The following is a 16,751-nucleotide window of genomic DNA, read 5'->3' on the forward strand; positions in this document are numbered from 1 at the left end:
ACCAGGGGCAGCACTCAATTAAATTAATCTCCACCGCCATGCCCTTAGATCCTGTTCGTGACACCATGTCTCGCCCGGGAAGAACCAACTGAGGGAAATGCTGGTTAATTAAGCGAACATCAGGCGGGCTGGTGGATGGAGAGGCGAGACGGTGTATTGGTTGGAAAAATAGCTTTTATTTACGCCGCTGGTGGCTGCGACGCAGGCTGTAAAGGCTGCTTGCGTAGTTGCAACGAGTTGCTCCAACTGGCAAAAACCCGAGCCAGAGTCCACAAACAAACCAGGCATGCAGGGAGAGGGTACGTCGGGGATAAGCGTTCGGCGACGGGGAGAAAAATCGATAGTTGATCAGGCTATCGATTCGCTCTGCCACAAGTCAGAAATTCTTTTAAGTCACTCTGCAGCGTGCTCAAAGTTCTCCAACTTGGGCGGAAGTCGCGCAGATTTTTATACGGCTAGCGAGCCAATTACTAGCCGTCAAGTAGGAATAATTTAGAATCAGCCAATAATGGGGTGCGAATTTACATACAAATGGCGGGAACCTTTTTGCACCACAGTTTACTCTTTGCAGCAGAAAAACCCCACCATGCAAAGAAGCCCTAGCGTGGCAGGAAAATTCCACTGTGCCGAGGCATCAAAATCATTGGGTTATGACAGTAGCAAATTTACTCATGATTGGAGCAAATTACTGTGCAGCAAGCATCTGCATGTGTGGACGGTGATGCTTACTGCACAGTAATTAGTTCAAAATTTGAGTAAAGCATCTCTTGTAGATGCGCGCACTGTGAACTTTCTAATTTATGTAATTTATGCACTGATCTTTCTCATTTATTTTTCCTTTTAAACATCTCTGGTTTTTAAAATATATATATTGTTATGTGAATTTTCATTTTGAGAGATGTCACATGAAAAGAGCTGGAGATTAATTTTTATATATTTGAAAACTAACATTCTTTCTTCCAGTGGGCTCCACCCTGAAAAGGACAGACACAAGGAGGCTAGAGAGCAAGAATCAACAGCCAAGAGCTCATCAAGATACCAACCTGGATTCTGGCACCAAAGGCAGTGATCAAGGGCCAGGTTTTATAGATGCCACAGAGGGAGCAGCAGTAGGATTCAATGAGAAACTGGATGCACAAAAAATTAGGTGGAAGTCAATGGCCTCTAGGTTGAGAGCTTGAAGGACGGGAGAGATAGTGGAGTTGTCAACTGCGATGGAGAAAAAAGGAGAAAGAAGGAAAGAAGACTTCAGTTGTTGATATACTGAGTTTGAGAAAATAGGAGAGCACCCAGAAAGAGAGATCAGAAAGAGAGGCAAAGATTTCTGTTACTAGCAACTCCTGTCGCTACTGACCTGAGCTAACTCTGAACGAGTGCTCTGGAGGTGGCTTCTATTTCCAAGTGCCAGTCTCCTGAGTCATCCTATCCTTCACCTTTCCACTTTTTAGTGTTGTTTATTTTTTTGCTTGTGTTTCAGATTCCCATGAATATTTTCTAGGTCTTGATTTCTTTCACTGTAAAGTTATTTCTACTCCATCTTCCTGATATTTGCAATCACTTACAGGGCTTAGTTTTACTCTCTTCATTTTTATTCCTTTTGTTGATTTTGATTTCTCATGCTGCAGATAGAATGAAATACATAGCTCTCCAGTCCTCTTCTTTTTCTTAGGCAAAGCAGCTTAACAAGAATAGCAAATACATTTCCATTCAAACAAAATCCTTTGATCATAGTGAATTGCTCAAGGCATGTTCTGGATGTCATTTATTTTCTGAATGTGTTTACGCCAAGTGAAATAGGACTAGTTCATGAGTACCTAGCTACACACCCTACATTATCAACCAATCAGTTCAATGAAAGGATTAGGTAACACATTTCCTTTTTTCTCACTACTCCCTCTCTAAGCCTCAAATAGGCTTTTGCTCTTACTCTTTGATACGCTTTGCCAAATGTTTTCAATTTTCCGAAAAACAGTTTTCCTGAAACTCAGGGAGAACTGAGGAAACTGAGAACTAACCTTGAGAGATTATTTCACCTATGTCCATGGGTGGATCTAGGATTTTGAAAAGGGGGTGCAGATGTGCAACATCACATATAACAAAGCACACACTTTTCTCCAGTTAAAAAAGAAACTAAAAGTTTCACTCATAAGCACGGGCTTAGAGCTTTATTATTCAATTTAAAATTGAAGCAAACCCCCCCTTTATTAGAATTTTCATTGATTTGCTATATCATAGATTATATATAAAAACAAAACAAACTAGGCAAAAATAATCCAAAGATGTTTTTTTCATTTGTCATGGTGTTATAGTTCAATGTGCGTCTCTTTCAGTTTCATAAAACAAAACCAAGACTTCTTGACAGTAGACAGTGCCTCCAATGCTTCATTGAAAGTGATTTCCCCACCAGAGCTAATGTTCTTAAACACCAGAGTTAATGTTTTAGTTAGAGTTAAAAAAACAGTATGCGGAGCTGTGAAATGGGAACTATGTTACTAGGAGCAGCTAAGAAACAGCAGTATTGCAGAAGTAAGGATAGCTGGACTAGTGGAACCATTAAAGACCATTTAAAAGGAAAGAGGACCATTAGTACCTGTGGAATGAAGAATTTTGAAAGGATCAAGGAAATTGTAATGAGCCATTAAGTCAACTGACTCTCTCACTGCTGCCTGAATAGAAGTGGTGCTGCCCCCTGTTAGGTAGCTTGCTTTAAACTTTGGATGGACTAGAAATCAAAAGGAGTATAAGACAGGCTCTAGCAATCTGCCTGGCATCAGACACCTCCTAATGGTTTGACTTACCTGCCCATGCTCCCCAGTCTCCCTTTACCTCCTGTCTGCCACTACTTGATCTGGGGTCTTTTAACTAGGGAGGCTCTCCCTCTAGAGGCCGGAATAGTCTTTTCCTAAGTGCCTTTCCTTGGTGTACAATCCTCCAGGTTTCTCTGCCCCAAACCCTACAGGGTGAGTTTCCCCTTCAAGACAACCCATTGTGCCTTAGGGGCAATAATTGTGACCTCCAGCTACCCCTATAGTCATGCCCATGCCTCACAAATGTCAGTCAATATTTGGGTGGGGAGAGGAGGAGAAGACCCTTGGCCCCAACTCCACACTCAGTCCCTCTAGCCTCAAACCTTTGGTGGGGCTTCTGCCTTCCTGGCTTCAGCCCCTTTCCTCTAGCTGGGCCCGCTAGCCTAAGGTCCACTGTCCTGGCCCATCTCCTGCCCTCGCCCTTCTTGGGCTCCTGTCTTGTGTGCTCCAGGCCAGGCTGCCCTCATCATCTCTGCCCTCAGTCCTCTGGTCCTTGACTGCTTGCTTCCTCAGCTCTTGGCCCTCTGGGCCCAGACCCCAGGCTAGGTTGCCTGATGCCGAGTGTCCTACCAGTCACCCCTCTGGGACCTCCACGTCTCCCCCATAGGCACAATCCAGTCCTCCAGTGCTAAACAAACATACATATCAGCATAACAGAAATATCAGCAAACTGCTTCTACAAAAGTCCTTCCCTGCTCTGGGTCAATACCCTACTCCAAGCTATACTTGGCAGTGCTGGGCTTACTCTCATGGGTAGCTTGGGTGTCCATGAGCCTGCTTCCTGCAGTCAGCTTCCCTGGTGAGCTCCCCTCCCTGCAGCATGCAAGGTCTGACTGCCCAGTCTGGCCCAGGCCCTGGGTTTATATGCCTCAAAGCCCCACCTCCTTTCTGTCATGTGGCTCCCCAGCCATGCACAGAAGTTTCCCCTTTTAATCAGCATGTGCTCCTGCTGCTGCAGCCATGCTCAACAAGCTTAGCTTGCTGCCTTCCCTTAAAAGGGAGCCAGAGAGCTCCTGTTACTTTACAGGACAGAAGTGCACCAGTGCCCCCAACCTCCCACCACCCCCACGTGGATCCAACCCTGTTTGTGTCTTCATTTCCAGAGCAAAGATTGCAAACATGAAACAGGCACTTTGCCCTCTACCCAGGGGACCCCAAAAGGCATTCTGTGGATCACTGGTGAACTATGGAACATTTGCTGGCAGACATAATTCCATCATAAATTTCAGATTATTCATATTTCAAAATCCCCCCCTCCCTTCCCAAATTATAGGAATATTTTTGTGATTCAGTTATACATGTGTGTGGTAGCAGTAGTACCCATCACTGGGCTTAGTTCCATGACTCACCATGTCCTGTAGCTTTGCCCAGAGGCATAACATGCAGCTACTGCACCATGGGCAGTGGAGATGGCAGCATTGGCAGCCAGGTCAGCAGTGGGGGAGGCCACCAGTCAGCACTCAGGGCTGGTGCCCCACTTGCCCACTCATAGTTACATTACTGGCTTTTTCAACAATAGGCCATTTGTGGGCTTCAGGGCAAAAAAGAAAAATGTTTTGGACCAAAACCAGCAGCCACTGTTGAAGAAAGCCACCTCACTGCAAGGTGGCTTTCTTCGCCCAGAAGTCTCATTAATCAAAGATAGAATTAGAAAATATCGTTTTAGCAAACAAAAGGACACTTGATCTTACTTTTAAAGATAAGCCCCCAAATCTGCGCCGCCTCCTTCGTGGACTTGTTAAATCAGAATGGCAGGGGATCCAATTGCTTGAAGCATGGATAAGGGGGACAGGAAAGACAGTTGTCACAGACCACCATTTGCTTAGGTGCCAACTTATGTGTATCCCTACAAGCACACTACCCCACTAGGGCCCTACTCGGGCTACATTCCAGCAGCAGGGGACTCTACCACAGAAGGCTGTGTATATGGAGAGGGCAATTCAAGACTCTGCCCCATCACTACAGAAATGTATCTTGAGGACCCACAAAAAGGAACATACACATTCCTGAGTACCCAAAGCTCTGCATGGGCTCCACTCATGATAGTACAGAAAGATCCTGGAGAAAGCATAGGTCCTGTGAACCATGTCTTACTACCATTGCCACCCCAGCAACAGGAAAAACGAATTACCTGTGGACTGGATCAGTGGACACAAAGCATAATCTGGTGTTCTTCAACACGGTTTCATGTTTGGAAGCGTTATACATAAAGTAGATCAGACTGTGTGGACTGTTGGCCTTGTTCTATGGATATCTAGCTGATTTTTTGTGAAAAAAAAATATGGAAGAAAACACAATGATTGTGGAAATGAGCTGTTGTGGGTGTATTTAGGTGGCAGATTAAAAAATTGAAAAGGTTATTCTGCTCCTGCAGAAAACACATACACTGGGACAATTAGGCAGCTACTTGTTCCACTGGATTTTTCTATGCACAAGTGCTCATTTTATAAACTCAGCTGGAGGTTTTGTGAATGCAAAGATTTCTTTGTGTGCATATATTTCAGGAGCAGCAAAAGCATCTCTCAAATGTTTTGAAGTTTGGTCCTTACTGCTAGAGCCTGTTGGATTTCAGAGTCATTCATTAGTTCTATTCTGTAAAAGAGGATTTTTATGCGCTTTGCAAATAGCGCTACTGCTGTCTACATGTTCCAACAGTAAAAGTGTGTTTATGCCATCAATGGACTCTGGTAGAGAGAAATGTAGTGAAACACAGCATACCTAGTCTGTGTGTGGAATACCCTGAAAAAATGTGTCATGTAACCAACAAGCTCTCTGTCTCAGGCATGCCTATTGGTGCACTCAGCACTGCAGTAAGGGTGGCTATACTACATCCCTTCAGAGTGCAGTGGACATGGAGCAGGCTGCTGTGCTTCACTGCAGTACTCACTACCATCATCTATGGACAGTGTAATTATTCCCTCATCATTGTTCAATAGGAAGCAATAGCCACTGCTTCAGGAGCACTCCTTAAAAGCAAAGGAGTTTAAAAACACAGCCAAGCCAGTACTCTTATATGTTTGACATGCAGCTTTGCTTTGAGCAGTGATAGATACTTGTGTTTTGGGTGATGCTTCTACTGTTTCACCAACCTGATAACGTTTAGGAACTAAATAGCTTCTTACAACTCTCTTAAATGAACAACATTGATTATGCCCTCCAGTTTCAAAGATGTTTAAACCAGTCTATAATAAAAACCTTTGAAATAGGCTATCTTGAACGTTGCCCAAAAACAACAAAGAAAATTCTGTATAAATTGATATTTAGGATACATTTTCAAAAAAGGTCAATCCAGTCTGTTAATTTATGCCCACAATTCTGTGAGCACAAATATCTGCTTTAGATCTGCATGCTCCAGGTGAGATTTTCAAAGGAGTAAAGCAAGTAAAGAGTTAAATGCACACTGAGTGTCAAAGTAACAGGTACTCCTGAATCATGATGGTGCTTTTGAAAATGCCATTCTTAATCACTTCTATCCCTCAACCTGAATCATGTACAAGCAGGAAATGGAGGACATACACTCAAAAATCACTTTTCCCAGGGAAAAAAAAAGGTAGTGTGTACAAACCTGCAGACAAATACGAATCTCCAATAAGAGACTTCAAATATCTGTCTTTAGCAAATCTATTGCACATGTTTTCTGGACCTTCCAGCTTTAAATAATAATTAGTGGGATATTTTCAAAGGCACCAGCTTGACAGTAAACATCCGTGTGTGTCTTTCCTTACAATAGCTAAAGCCTGGCCATTTCCCGATACCAGTTCAGTTTCCCAATGCTGTGCTGTAAGTTTCCTTAGCTTCTACTTCATCAATTATAGGATGAAGGAAAGTGCAGACCTCTGGAGGTGACAAAATTGGAAGGGGCAGAAATTGGCATGGACACCAGCCTGGGGAAACCATTTGTGTTTAAGTGCATACCTCAAAATGGAAACAGGATTTTCCACTTCTGTGCAACTTCAAACCAAGAGATGAAAAGGTAAAAAATCTTATTGTATTGTTAAAATGTTTTGATACATACACACATTTTGTTTTGGTGCAAAACCTATCATAAAGATTAGTTTTAAAAGGACATTTGTTAGTCACCTATGTAAGGGAAGATTTTTTTTTTGGCTTTCTTCCTCTCTTTAGGATTTCATGAAAGCATAACAAATAGCATCTTTATCAAATTGTGATCTCTCCAGAAAAGAAGTCTGTCCACGTTCTTAACTCTCTTCCCCTTATCCCTATATTTAAAGTAAATTGAAATCATTTCCTGATTCTTTGCCAATTTATCCTTTATTTCATACCAAAGTAGCTAGAAGTAGTTATTTTGACTCACAATATTTTTCCCAGCAGAACTTAAAAGAAAAAGCAAAGTCTCTTTTCTCAAAAGCACTTCTGCTTTCTCTGTAACATTATTTCCCCATTTTAAAACTTTAACACATTACAAGAGCACATTGGGCCTGATTATAGGTTTTGTTGGAACAGTGACAGCTAGATTGGTTTTGTCCCTCATTTAGGGAGCCTTTAATAATGTTCCTTTTGCTTTCACCAAGGATTTTAAATTATTACTAGAAAAATGTATGTAGTGGTTTTTAAGCAGTACTTTGAATCCCTCTGACTCATTTTAGGCCAATCTAGTATCCACTGTCAGTGCAGACACAATGCATTGAAAATAAATTTTCTTTGCCCTTTCCTTTTTCCTGTATTTTTGGAAGTGCAAAGATATAGACAAGGGTGATATTTGATATGGCCTGACTCATCCATCCTTCTATTTTTATATCTGAGCACTTACAGAACACCTATTCTCATAGTATCCAAGCACCTCCCCACTAGTTAAAAATAAAAGTAGCAATGCATGATGGGACCAAGCCAGACTGCTGCTCAAATGGAAATCTCTGTTACAAAGTCAGTTTCTTTATTTTGTAATACCCAGTTTGTGACAGCCTTTTAAAGTTTCCCTTTAAGCCCTAGCCAGTCTTTTAAAAAAGAACTAGGAAGTACTAACAATTTGTCTAACAGATAAAGTCTAGTCTACAAACAAGTGTTTATGGATATCCCCTGTTACATTGCTCTACTTAGGATAATTTGCCATCCAGCAAGAGGCAAAATATATCTTTGCCCATAGTTAGTAATGCCAATCTAGATAATAATGCATTGTGTGCACATGCATGTGTATATGTGTTTGTTTCCAAGCTTTAGCCTGTCCTAAACACTGTACTTCTCTCTGAAACATTCTTATTTCAGCCAAAATTAAAACTTTTTCAAGTGTATTTATTCCATTCTACCAAGATGAGCTATTCTCTGTTTTGCTCATTTTGTAGGTGGTTGGAAGCCATGGATAAAGCTGTGCATCCAATCCAACAGGTAATTCTTTCTTATTTGAGAAGCAGACTTCTCTAGTGGACTAAGCATGGGATTGGGAGACATGGAGACTCCTGAGTTCAGTTCTGTTTTTATCTCTGCCACTGACACAATGTGAGGTCTTAGGCAACTCACTTAACCTTTCTGTGTCTCATTTCACTCATCTATAAAATGGTGTCAGTCATACTTCTCTACCTCTCAGCATTCTTTTTTTGGATTAACTGGATACCATTTATGTGAAAAAGTCCTCTTAATACCTATTTTCCAAAAGATCTTACATTGATTCAGCCACTACCAACATGATCAGTAATTTATTTGACTTGTTTTCTAAGCTACTGAATGCCTGTCTTCAACTGTTTCATCTCTAAGTACACAACAGTCATTTCTGGAGGAATTGGGGTAGGGGGGGTCTGTATCTATTTAAGCATGTAATTTATTCTATTAATGAATATTTTTCAATTATTTCCTCTTCCAGGTTTTTGGGTTTTTTTTAGTTACTTGCTTTCTACATTCATTTTTAGTTAGACCAAAACCTCTTTATTTGTTCCTTAAAATGCTATCCAGGGTCCTGTAACTGAAACTTTAGAACAGGGTTTGGCCAACCAGCAGCATGCATGCCACAAGTGGCACGGGCATCCTCATGTGTGGCACATGGCAGATCGGGGAGGGGGCAGGCAGCATGGTGGCAGATAGGGAAGGGAGCAGAAAACAGAGCAGAAGATTGAACAGGTCAGGGAACAGGAAGCAGAGCAGCAGATCAGGTAGGTGAGGGGGTTTAGAAAATACTCTGGAGGACAGAGGGCTTAATTTGTGGCATACCTGTCAAAAAGATTGACCCCCACTGGTTTGGAGTAAGCTGCAGAATTCATGATACCCCAGCAGTACTGTGCTTCTCCTGATCATTAATACTCTTGCTCAACATATTGATACAATGACACTTTGTCCTCCTAATAAATAAGGGGGTCTTTTCCACTAATGCACTACATTCCTTTCTTGTATGCATAATACTGCATTCCTCTCCTCAGCAAGAGAGAACATTTTCAGTTCACAGAAAAGCTGACACTCAGCTATATTTCTTTAGCTATTTTTCCCTTCACCATCCCGAGAAGGATGAAGAAGAAATAACAATCAAATGAAAAAGTAACAGAACAAGATGTGATTGATATTGCAAACATTCTCCCTGACTCCAAATGACAATGGCACAGGTTGATGCAACAATTTTTTTTAAACTGCATATAAACAATACATGCTAGTCTTAGATGTAGAAGTTAGGTTCCAAATATCCTTTTAGATGGGAAAGAAGAAAAAAATATGTTGTTCATGGTTCAATCTTACTCGATGCAGTTCTGCCCCCATCTCTCCCCTGCCTGCCCTTTTTTCCCCTTTTTGTCTATTTCCTTATGGTTCTCAGCAATCCTACTCTGTCTTGTTGGCCAATACTATCAGCAGCCTAGGCATTTACATCCTCTTCCAGAAATGGTAATAAGGAAATCTTTGACTAGGTCAAAAAGATTTTGCCTTCAAGATGAGACAGGAAAGCCAACCATAAGTATCTAGTAATGCTTTCCTCCAAGCCTTATATTCTATCCTCAAATGCTCCTATGACTTTCATGGATGTCAGTGGCAGTTGTGTATGAGCATCCCTGGTTAGAACGGGATCCTTAATTTTCCACATTCTATTTTTGGAAACCATAAAAACTGAACTGAAACAAGGCGAAACAAGGTCACCAGACAGTTAGTGCAGTAGTCCTCTTAGGACAAGTTGCACCACCTTGAGCTGCTAAACAAAATATACGAAGAAAAAGACCAGTAATTCTTTTAAGAAGGAGAAGTTAGTAACTATTTGCTGTCTTGCATATGCTTTTAATTGCACTTCTAATACACTGTACAAATACGTTGCTTTTAGAATGGGGGAAAGGGATTCAGCTGGCATGTTTGCATAAGGAAAGCAGAGTTCTTCATAAATTCTTACATGCAATTATTTGATTACTAAATATGTAGAACCATGTATGGGTAGATGTCACCCTGCACAACACGAGCCTGCCACCCCTCGCTATCAAAAACCCAGAGTGCCTGGGTCTTCTCCACCAACTAGACAAAACCAAGGATGTCTGGGTTCAGCACTACTGCATTTTGAAGGATGGTTGCTTGTATTTTTATGCCAGCATTCGGTCCATACATGCCATAGGTACGTGGTAACCATTTGTTCTTATATTGCTAATGTATTAATATTAATTGGAATGGTTTAATGCAGTTTAAAGTAGTACTTTCATATTCTTAAGGTGGAAATGGTGCTTTTACTGACAGAAACCACTTTTGGATTGGAGGGCTGAAGAAAGAAGCATTACTGGCAGTGGCCTGACCACAGACAAACACATCATGTAATCTGTTGCAAACTCATTTCACTTCAGCTGTTTCTAGATGTGGGGTGGAAAAAATGGTGCTTTACCTTAAACTCAGCACCCTCCCATGCCGAGCCCAGCACGTGCCTAGAAGGGGCAGTGCATTATTTGCACCCAGCTTTCCCAAAGTCTTAGAGACTGAGTGCTTTAGTGGGGCTTTTTTGGCTCTTTTATCTAATAACTGATTGAATCAGCTTTAGCTAAAAGCACCAAAAAGCCCCGCTGAAGCACCCGAAGCACACTGTGGAGCCAGGTGGAAGTAACACAGCACTGGTAGAGCATGTTATCCACCCCCCCACTCCCCCCCCCAATCTGTCAGCATCCTTCTTCATCTTTGGATAGTTAGATACCTTCTTACAATATCCAGACTAAACTTACACAGTTAAATATACTCTTGTAAAAAAAATGGTTGGGCACCATAGCAGATTTTCCCTTGCCACCAAAGCTCATTTCTGAGGTATACATTTTTCACAGCAGACAGTACTCTCAGAAATATAATTTCCATTGACAGTGGATTAGTGTGCGCCTAACTGGTATTCAATATGATATCAATGAAACTACAGGACTCAAAACTTGGAAAAGAAGTGTCCCTAGTCTTTGAATCTGTTCCCTGGGCCTTTTAAGTAATCTACCATGTAAATATAAATTGAGCTGCTGCTATTTCCTAGTGAAGTGTCAACTGTAACACTGTGGCATAGAGAAAAATGTCATGAAAAGTTACTGCTATATATGTAATACCCTCTCTTCAGAGTTAAATTAGCTAGGCTTAAAACGGTTCTGCCATGTCTACTGGCAAAACATCAAAGAAAGAGAACAACTTCTGCTTATAGGATTTTTAAATTTTGAAATGTCTCTCTTTTTCTTAATGGAAGGAAAAAACTACTAAAATATTTTTGCCACTGCACATTAAATGATTAAATAAATTATTTCTAAGAAGAAATCATTGCATGTGTGCTAGCCAGAAATAAAAATTGCACATTAGATGATATTAAACATTGCCACTGTATTAGCAGCTCATAGATCAACAGCTCAAAAGTGGAGAAACTGATAGTAGATATAACCCAGAAAGGCTATGGAATCTCCATCCTTAGAGGTTTTTAAGACTCGGCTAGACAAAGCCTTGACTGGGATGATCTAGGTGGGGGTAGTCTTGCTTTGAGCAGAGGGTTGAACTAGATGACCTCCCAAGGTCTCTTCCAATCATCATTTTCTATAATTCTATATGAAGTCCTCACCTAACAGCCAAATGTATCCCCATTAAGGCTAAAACTCTCATCAATTCCAGTGAAGGACTTGACAGAATGAACCAAATCTTCCTAAGCCGCTTCTAAATGTACAGGACTTACATGCATCCAGGTTTTGAGGTCCACAAAACTTAGTCCTCAAAATTACATGTACAAAGAAGTTGGCTGCATGCTTTTCCACGTATAAAAGTAGAACACATGGTGAGACTTAGGGATGTAAAGAACATTTTAAAAGTTATCCACATAACCTTTTCTAACTATATTGGTTAAATGGTTAACCAATAATATAGCAATTCTGAGACACCTGCTGCTGGGATCTGCTCCCAGGGCCCTTTAATGGGGAAAGGGGAGGAGCAGCGGGTGGGGAGGCAGTGGTGGCAAGCCCAGCCAAACAACACAGCCTACATAAAGCCCCATGCTGGGAGAAAGGGAGCTCCTGTGAAGGAGCAACTAATTGCTTAATTGACGAGTCATTAGGCTGCCTACTGTTTTCCTCTTTAACCTCAGAGGCTATAGGTACTAGTAGTCCCCTTTGCTGTTCCCCTCTCCCCCCCACCCTTTTTCCTCCTGCTGGGGCATGTAATGGATTCCCTTCCCTGCCAGATTGTGCCCCACCTGGCACTAAAAAATAAAGAGTAAGCTAACCAGTTATCACTGGGCTCATTAGTTAAAAATTAATTGTTTAACCTTTCACATCCCTAGTGAGACTGTAGTCCTTTTAAATCTTACTTCTGCTATTCTGCTTTCAATATTTCAAGTCAGTACCCTAAAGTACAGTTGTACTCTGAGAAGCAATGATGTAAAATGGCACCGTCTTATTCAGCTGCTCTCCATCTATAGTTCACATTAACGTCTGCTGACTTCAGTGACACGCCTACATTTTAACTGCTTTTTATTTTTATTATACCTGAAGGATCAACATAGCTGAATGTGCTGCAGCAAGTATTCATACAGAAAAAAAAATAGTTTTGAAGTTTGAGTATCATGACCAGTTGGTTACATCTGTGCAGCACAGATAGCATTGGTGCGAGAGAGACCAAATTGACAACATTTAGTTTGTAATGATAAAAATACCTCTGTCCAGTACAGTGGTCTTCATCCAGAAACGTGGAGAACCTCGATTAGTAGCAATGATCTGTGAAGCTGAGAAAAAAGTCACCTTGTCTCTCAGATCTCAAGATAAATTGCAGGGCAGGAAGAGAAAAACAATATCTGTCTATCTATCAATAGATATAGGTAGATCTGTATAGAAAAAAAAAATATATATACACACTACACACACACTACACACACACACACTACACAGACACACATATATACACACACTACACAGACACATATATACACACACTACACACACACTACAGACACACATATATACACACACACACTACACAGACATATATATACACACACTACACACACACTACAGAGACACACATACACACACACTACAGAGACACACATACACACACCCACACACGACACACACATATATACACACACACACACATATATACACACACACACATATATACACACACTACACACACACATATACACACACCCACATACACACACACTACACAGACACATATATACACACACACAAACATAAACACACACATATATACACACACACAAACATATACACACACATATATACACACACACAAACATATACACACACTACACACACACACTACACACACACACAAACATATACACACACACTACACTCACACACTACACACCCACACACACACACACACACACAAAAATAAAGATTTCCAGATGAAATATGCTCAGTTTACAAACACACACACACATGCATACCCATATCCATACCTGTATCTATATACTGTATATAGATATATATAGATATGGATGTGTGTGTGTTTATTTGTAAACTGAGCATATTTCATCTGGAAATCTTATATAAATAAAAATATGGGTTCCCACAATGCCATTTTCTATTCATTTTTCAGTGTAAAGCCGCATGGTAATGATATTTTTTCCGTACATTGCCTATATTAAAAATAATGCATATGTATTTGAGTATGCATATTTTGATTCTGTGATGCACAAAATCAAAATCATCTCTCTCTAAAAAGGCATTATAAAATCTTTCCTACTGCACAGCAGAAGAGGTAGTGACACCTTCACAGTTTGCAGTAAAAATGGTATTCCTGCTAATCCCTGTTTGTGCCATTTCCCTTTGTCCAGGTGGGATTTACCTGCAGGGTTATACTGTGAGCGAACAGTCTCTGGGCTCCAGGAGATCTGTAATTGAAATGAAACCTCCCTCCGAAGAATTTAAAACCTTCCACCTATGTGCAGAGAACGTAAATGAAAACAAACGGTAATTTGAGCTCTTTCTGTTCTCTTTGCCAAACTTTTTGAGCAAGTAAAAACCCTACAGTTCTGGAACAATTGATGACAACTTTCCACTTTGATGTCATCTCCTTGCTCATACTTCTTCTTAATCTAGTTTTAGTCATACTGCAGCACAATATGCTGGCATATGAGTCATTGATGCTGTTATTGTCATTGCGGAAGATATAGCAAGGCTGGATTATGGAGGTTCAAGAAGGAACCTTGTTAAAGTACCTTTCATAACAGCAAGTGGGTGGTTAGACTCAACGGAAGAACTCTAGCAATTTTCATGAGGGAAGGCCAAAGTAAATCAAAAGTAGATACTAGTGTTTCTCAAGGGTGAATTACTCCCAACACAGATTATTATAATTAAAAAAGAAAAAGTAATCCATTAAATCACTTAGGTCTATGATATTGGTCATCTCAGTACAACAAAAATGTCAATGAGGTCAATGGGAGTTCTGAATGAGCAAAAGACTGAATTATAGGGTTTGGATTTTAGTGCAGTAGGCAAAAAAAACCCCACCAAAAAGCTATTTAATGGCTTGAAAACTTGTGTTCAGATTTTACCTTTCCAGTCAAGTTCCTCCCTTCCCAGACTTCTCTAGTCCACTTACTACTATCATTTATAGTGATGTAAGTGTACAACACATTTAGAAAGACCCCTTACAAAAGAAGTCTTCTTTCCCAGTGCAGATAAAACACTTACTCGCAGTTGTTGGTCCTCCTTTCTTTCAGATGGGTTACAGCTTTGAAAGCCTCTATTAACAAATGGTTGCCCCTACACCAGGCCATTCAAGACTTTATGAATCGACCACTGGAGGAGACAAGGATGTGATGAAAAATCTGAATTTTCTTTTCATTTCCACCACACGATAGCTTGCAAGACCATGTCTTCCGAAGACACGTATTTCAAAAAGATTTTTTTTTTAGGGAATTTTAGCATTGGTATACTTGTGCACTACTCATCTTTTGTAAAGATTAGTAAATAAAAACAAAATTTATGCTATATGCTTTGTGGATGCTTTTCCTGTGCATTTATTTCTGTATCTATATTCCCTTAAGTAAACCAAAATCAGTATCTAACTTTAGAAACACCTTGGCTTTTTGGATTTTGCCATACTTACTGGCTGTACTACTTCTTGCATTAGATTTATCATATGATTTTTTTTATGTTATGGGCAAATATAGCCATTATAATCATTTATATTTTCAAGATGATCCCTTAAATTGGTTTCCCTGGGGGGGATTGGCCAGAAAATACTAGAATGAAACAGCCACAGAGACTGCTTACAGATGTTTAAAAAAAAACCAAAACACTTTACCAGAAGAAGCAGTAGGTTAGTTCAGCCCAGCTCTGCAGGACTTGTATAGATCAGACACTTCAGCGGGGCTTCTTGGTGCTTTTATTTAATAACTGATTCAATCAGTTAGTAGATACAAGTGCCAATATACCCCACTAAGGCACCCAATGTATACAGACATTGGGCAAGCCATGTCCAACTAATACACTGCCTCTTCTGGGCATGCACTGGGTTCAGTGTGAGGGCACAACAAATTTAAAGTAAAGCACCCTTTTTTTTTGTTGTTAATATCTCTAAGCAGCCTAAGCAGTTTTGCTTGAGAGAGCTAAATAGAAACCTGACATATCAAGCAGGGCAGCCTAGTGCGTACACAAGTATATGATTTTACTGATATTCATATTCATGTGTATTCTATATTAGTGTAAATTTTAATGAAGAAGTAGCTTTGATACAGCCAATTGCCATCATGGCTTATCTCACTTATAGAGAAAAATCAACCTAAGACTGGGATACATTATGTCCTCTAAATCTTGTGGTGAGAGGTCTTTTAAATCAAGGACATCAAGGTTACACAAACATCTGTGGCTATTACAGCTGGTCAAATAATAATAGTAATTTAATCATTTAGTCAATTTTGTAAGCTAATTAACATTTTGCTCCTCTAAGCAAGAGAGAGAGTTACTAGCCTAGGCACAGTGCACTGAAAATGTAGCTACAAGACTTCCAGTTCAAGAGGTAACCTATTCAGAACAATGCAAGGTATTTTAGGGGGAATGGTAAGTTTGTGATGACACAGGTGTGTTTTTACACACACACACACACACACACACACAGAGGAGCAATCATATTTTGTTATTATTTTTTACACAGAAAAGTGTACCATTTTTGTCCACATCTTGGTTGGCTCAGGTACACATGCTACTGATTTGAGACTAACACTAACCTAACAGATACTTAGATCTAAGAATCAGGGAAGCAGCAAAAGACAGTGAAAAAGGAAGTGCAACAATAATAAGCTCATGATCTAATTTAAAATTAAAAAATGGTTGCAAAAAAAACCATGTCGCGGAATAAAATGTAAGAATTTTTTTCTTCCACACTCTCTTCATTAAGGTTCTGATCCAGCAAAAGTACTTAAACCTATCCGGGATTCAATTTTGCCTTCAACTCTTGGGACAAACTATTCCTTTCTCCTATAAGTAGTAACACTGAAGTCATTCACTAGTGTAAGTGATGCCACAGGCAGAACTCATGTGGCACAAGCCATTACATATGGTT

General features: G+C 40.2%; 1 protein-coding gene across 2 annotated transcripts in view; it reads left to right on the forward strand.

Annotated features, from left to right (window-relative positions):
• Positions 1–15,127, forward strand: part of LOC102562903 (uncharacterized) — a 61,235-nt gene extending 46,108 nt beyond the window's left edge. For both annotated transcript variants that reach the window (XM_059724960.1, XM_059724961.1), the window contains exons 7-11: positions 6,623–6,780; positions 8,108–8,150; positions 10,149–10,335; positions 14,020–14,155; positions 14,908–15,127. In XM_059724960.1, coding sequence (XP_059580943.1) covers positions 6,623–6,780; positions 8,108–8,150; positions 10,149–10,335; positions 14,020–14,155; positions 14,908–15,007 — 624 coding nt within the window. In that variant the 3' untranslated portion in view covers positions 15,008–15,127. The remainder of the gene's footprint in view (positions 1–6,622; positions 6,781–8,107; positions 8,151–10,148; positions 10,336–14,019; positions 14,156–14,907) is intronic.
• The last annotated feature ends 1,624 nt before the right edge of the window (positions 15,128–16,751 follow it).

The sequence above is a fragment of the Alligator mississippiensis genome, chromosome 3 (genome assembly GCF_030867095.1).
Source record: "Alligator mississippiensis isolate rAllMis1 chromosome 3, rAllMis1, whole genome shotgun sequence".
In the NCBI taxonomy this organism is placed as follows: Eukaryota; Metazoa; Chordata; order Crocodylia; family Alligatoridae; genus Alligator; species Alligator mississippiensis.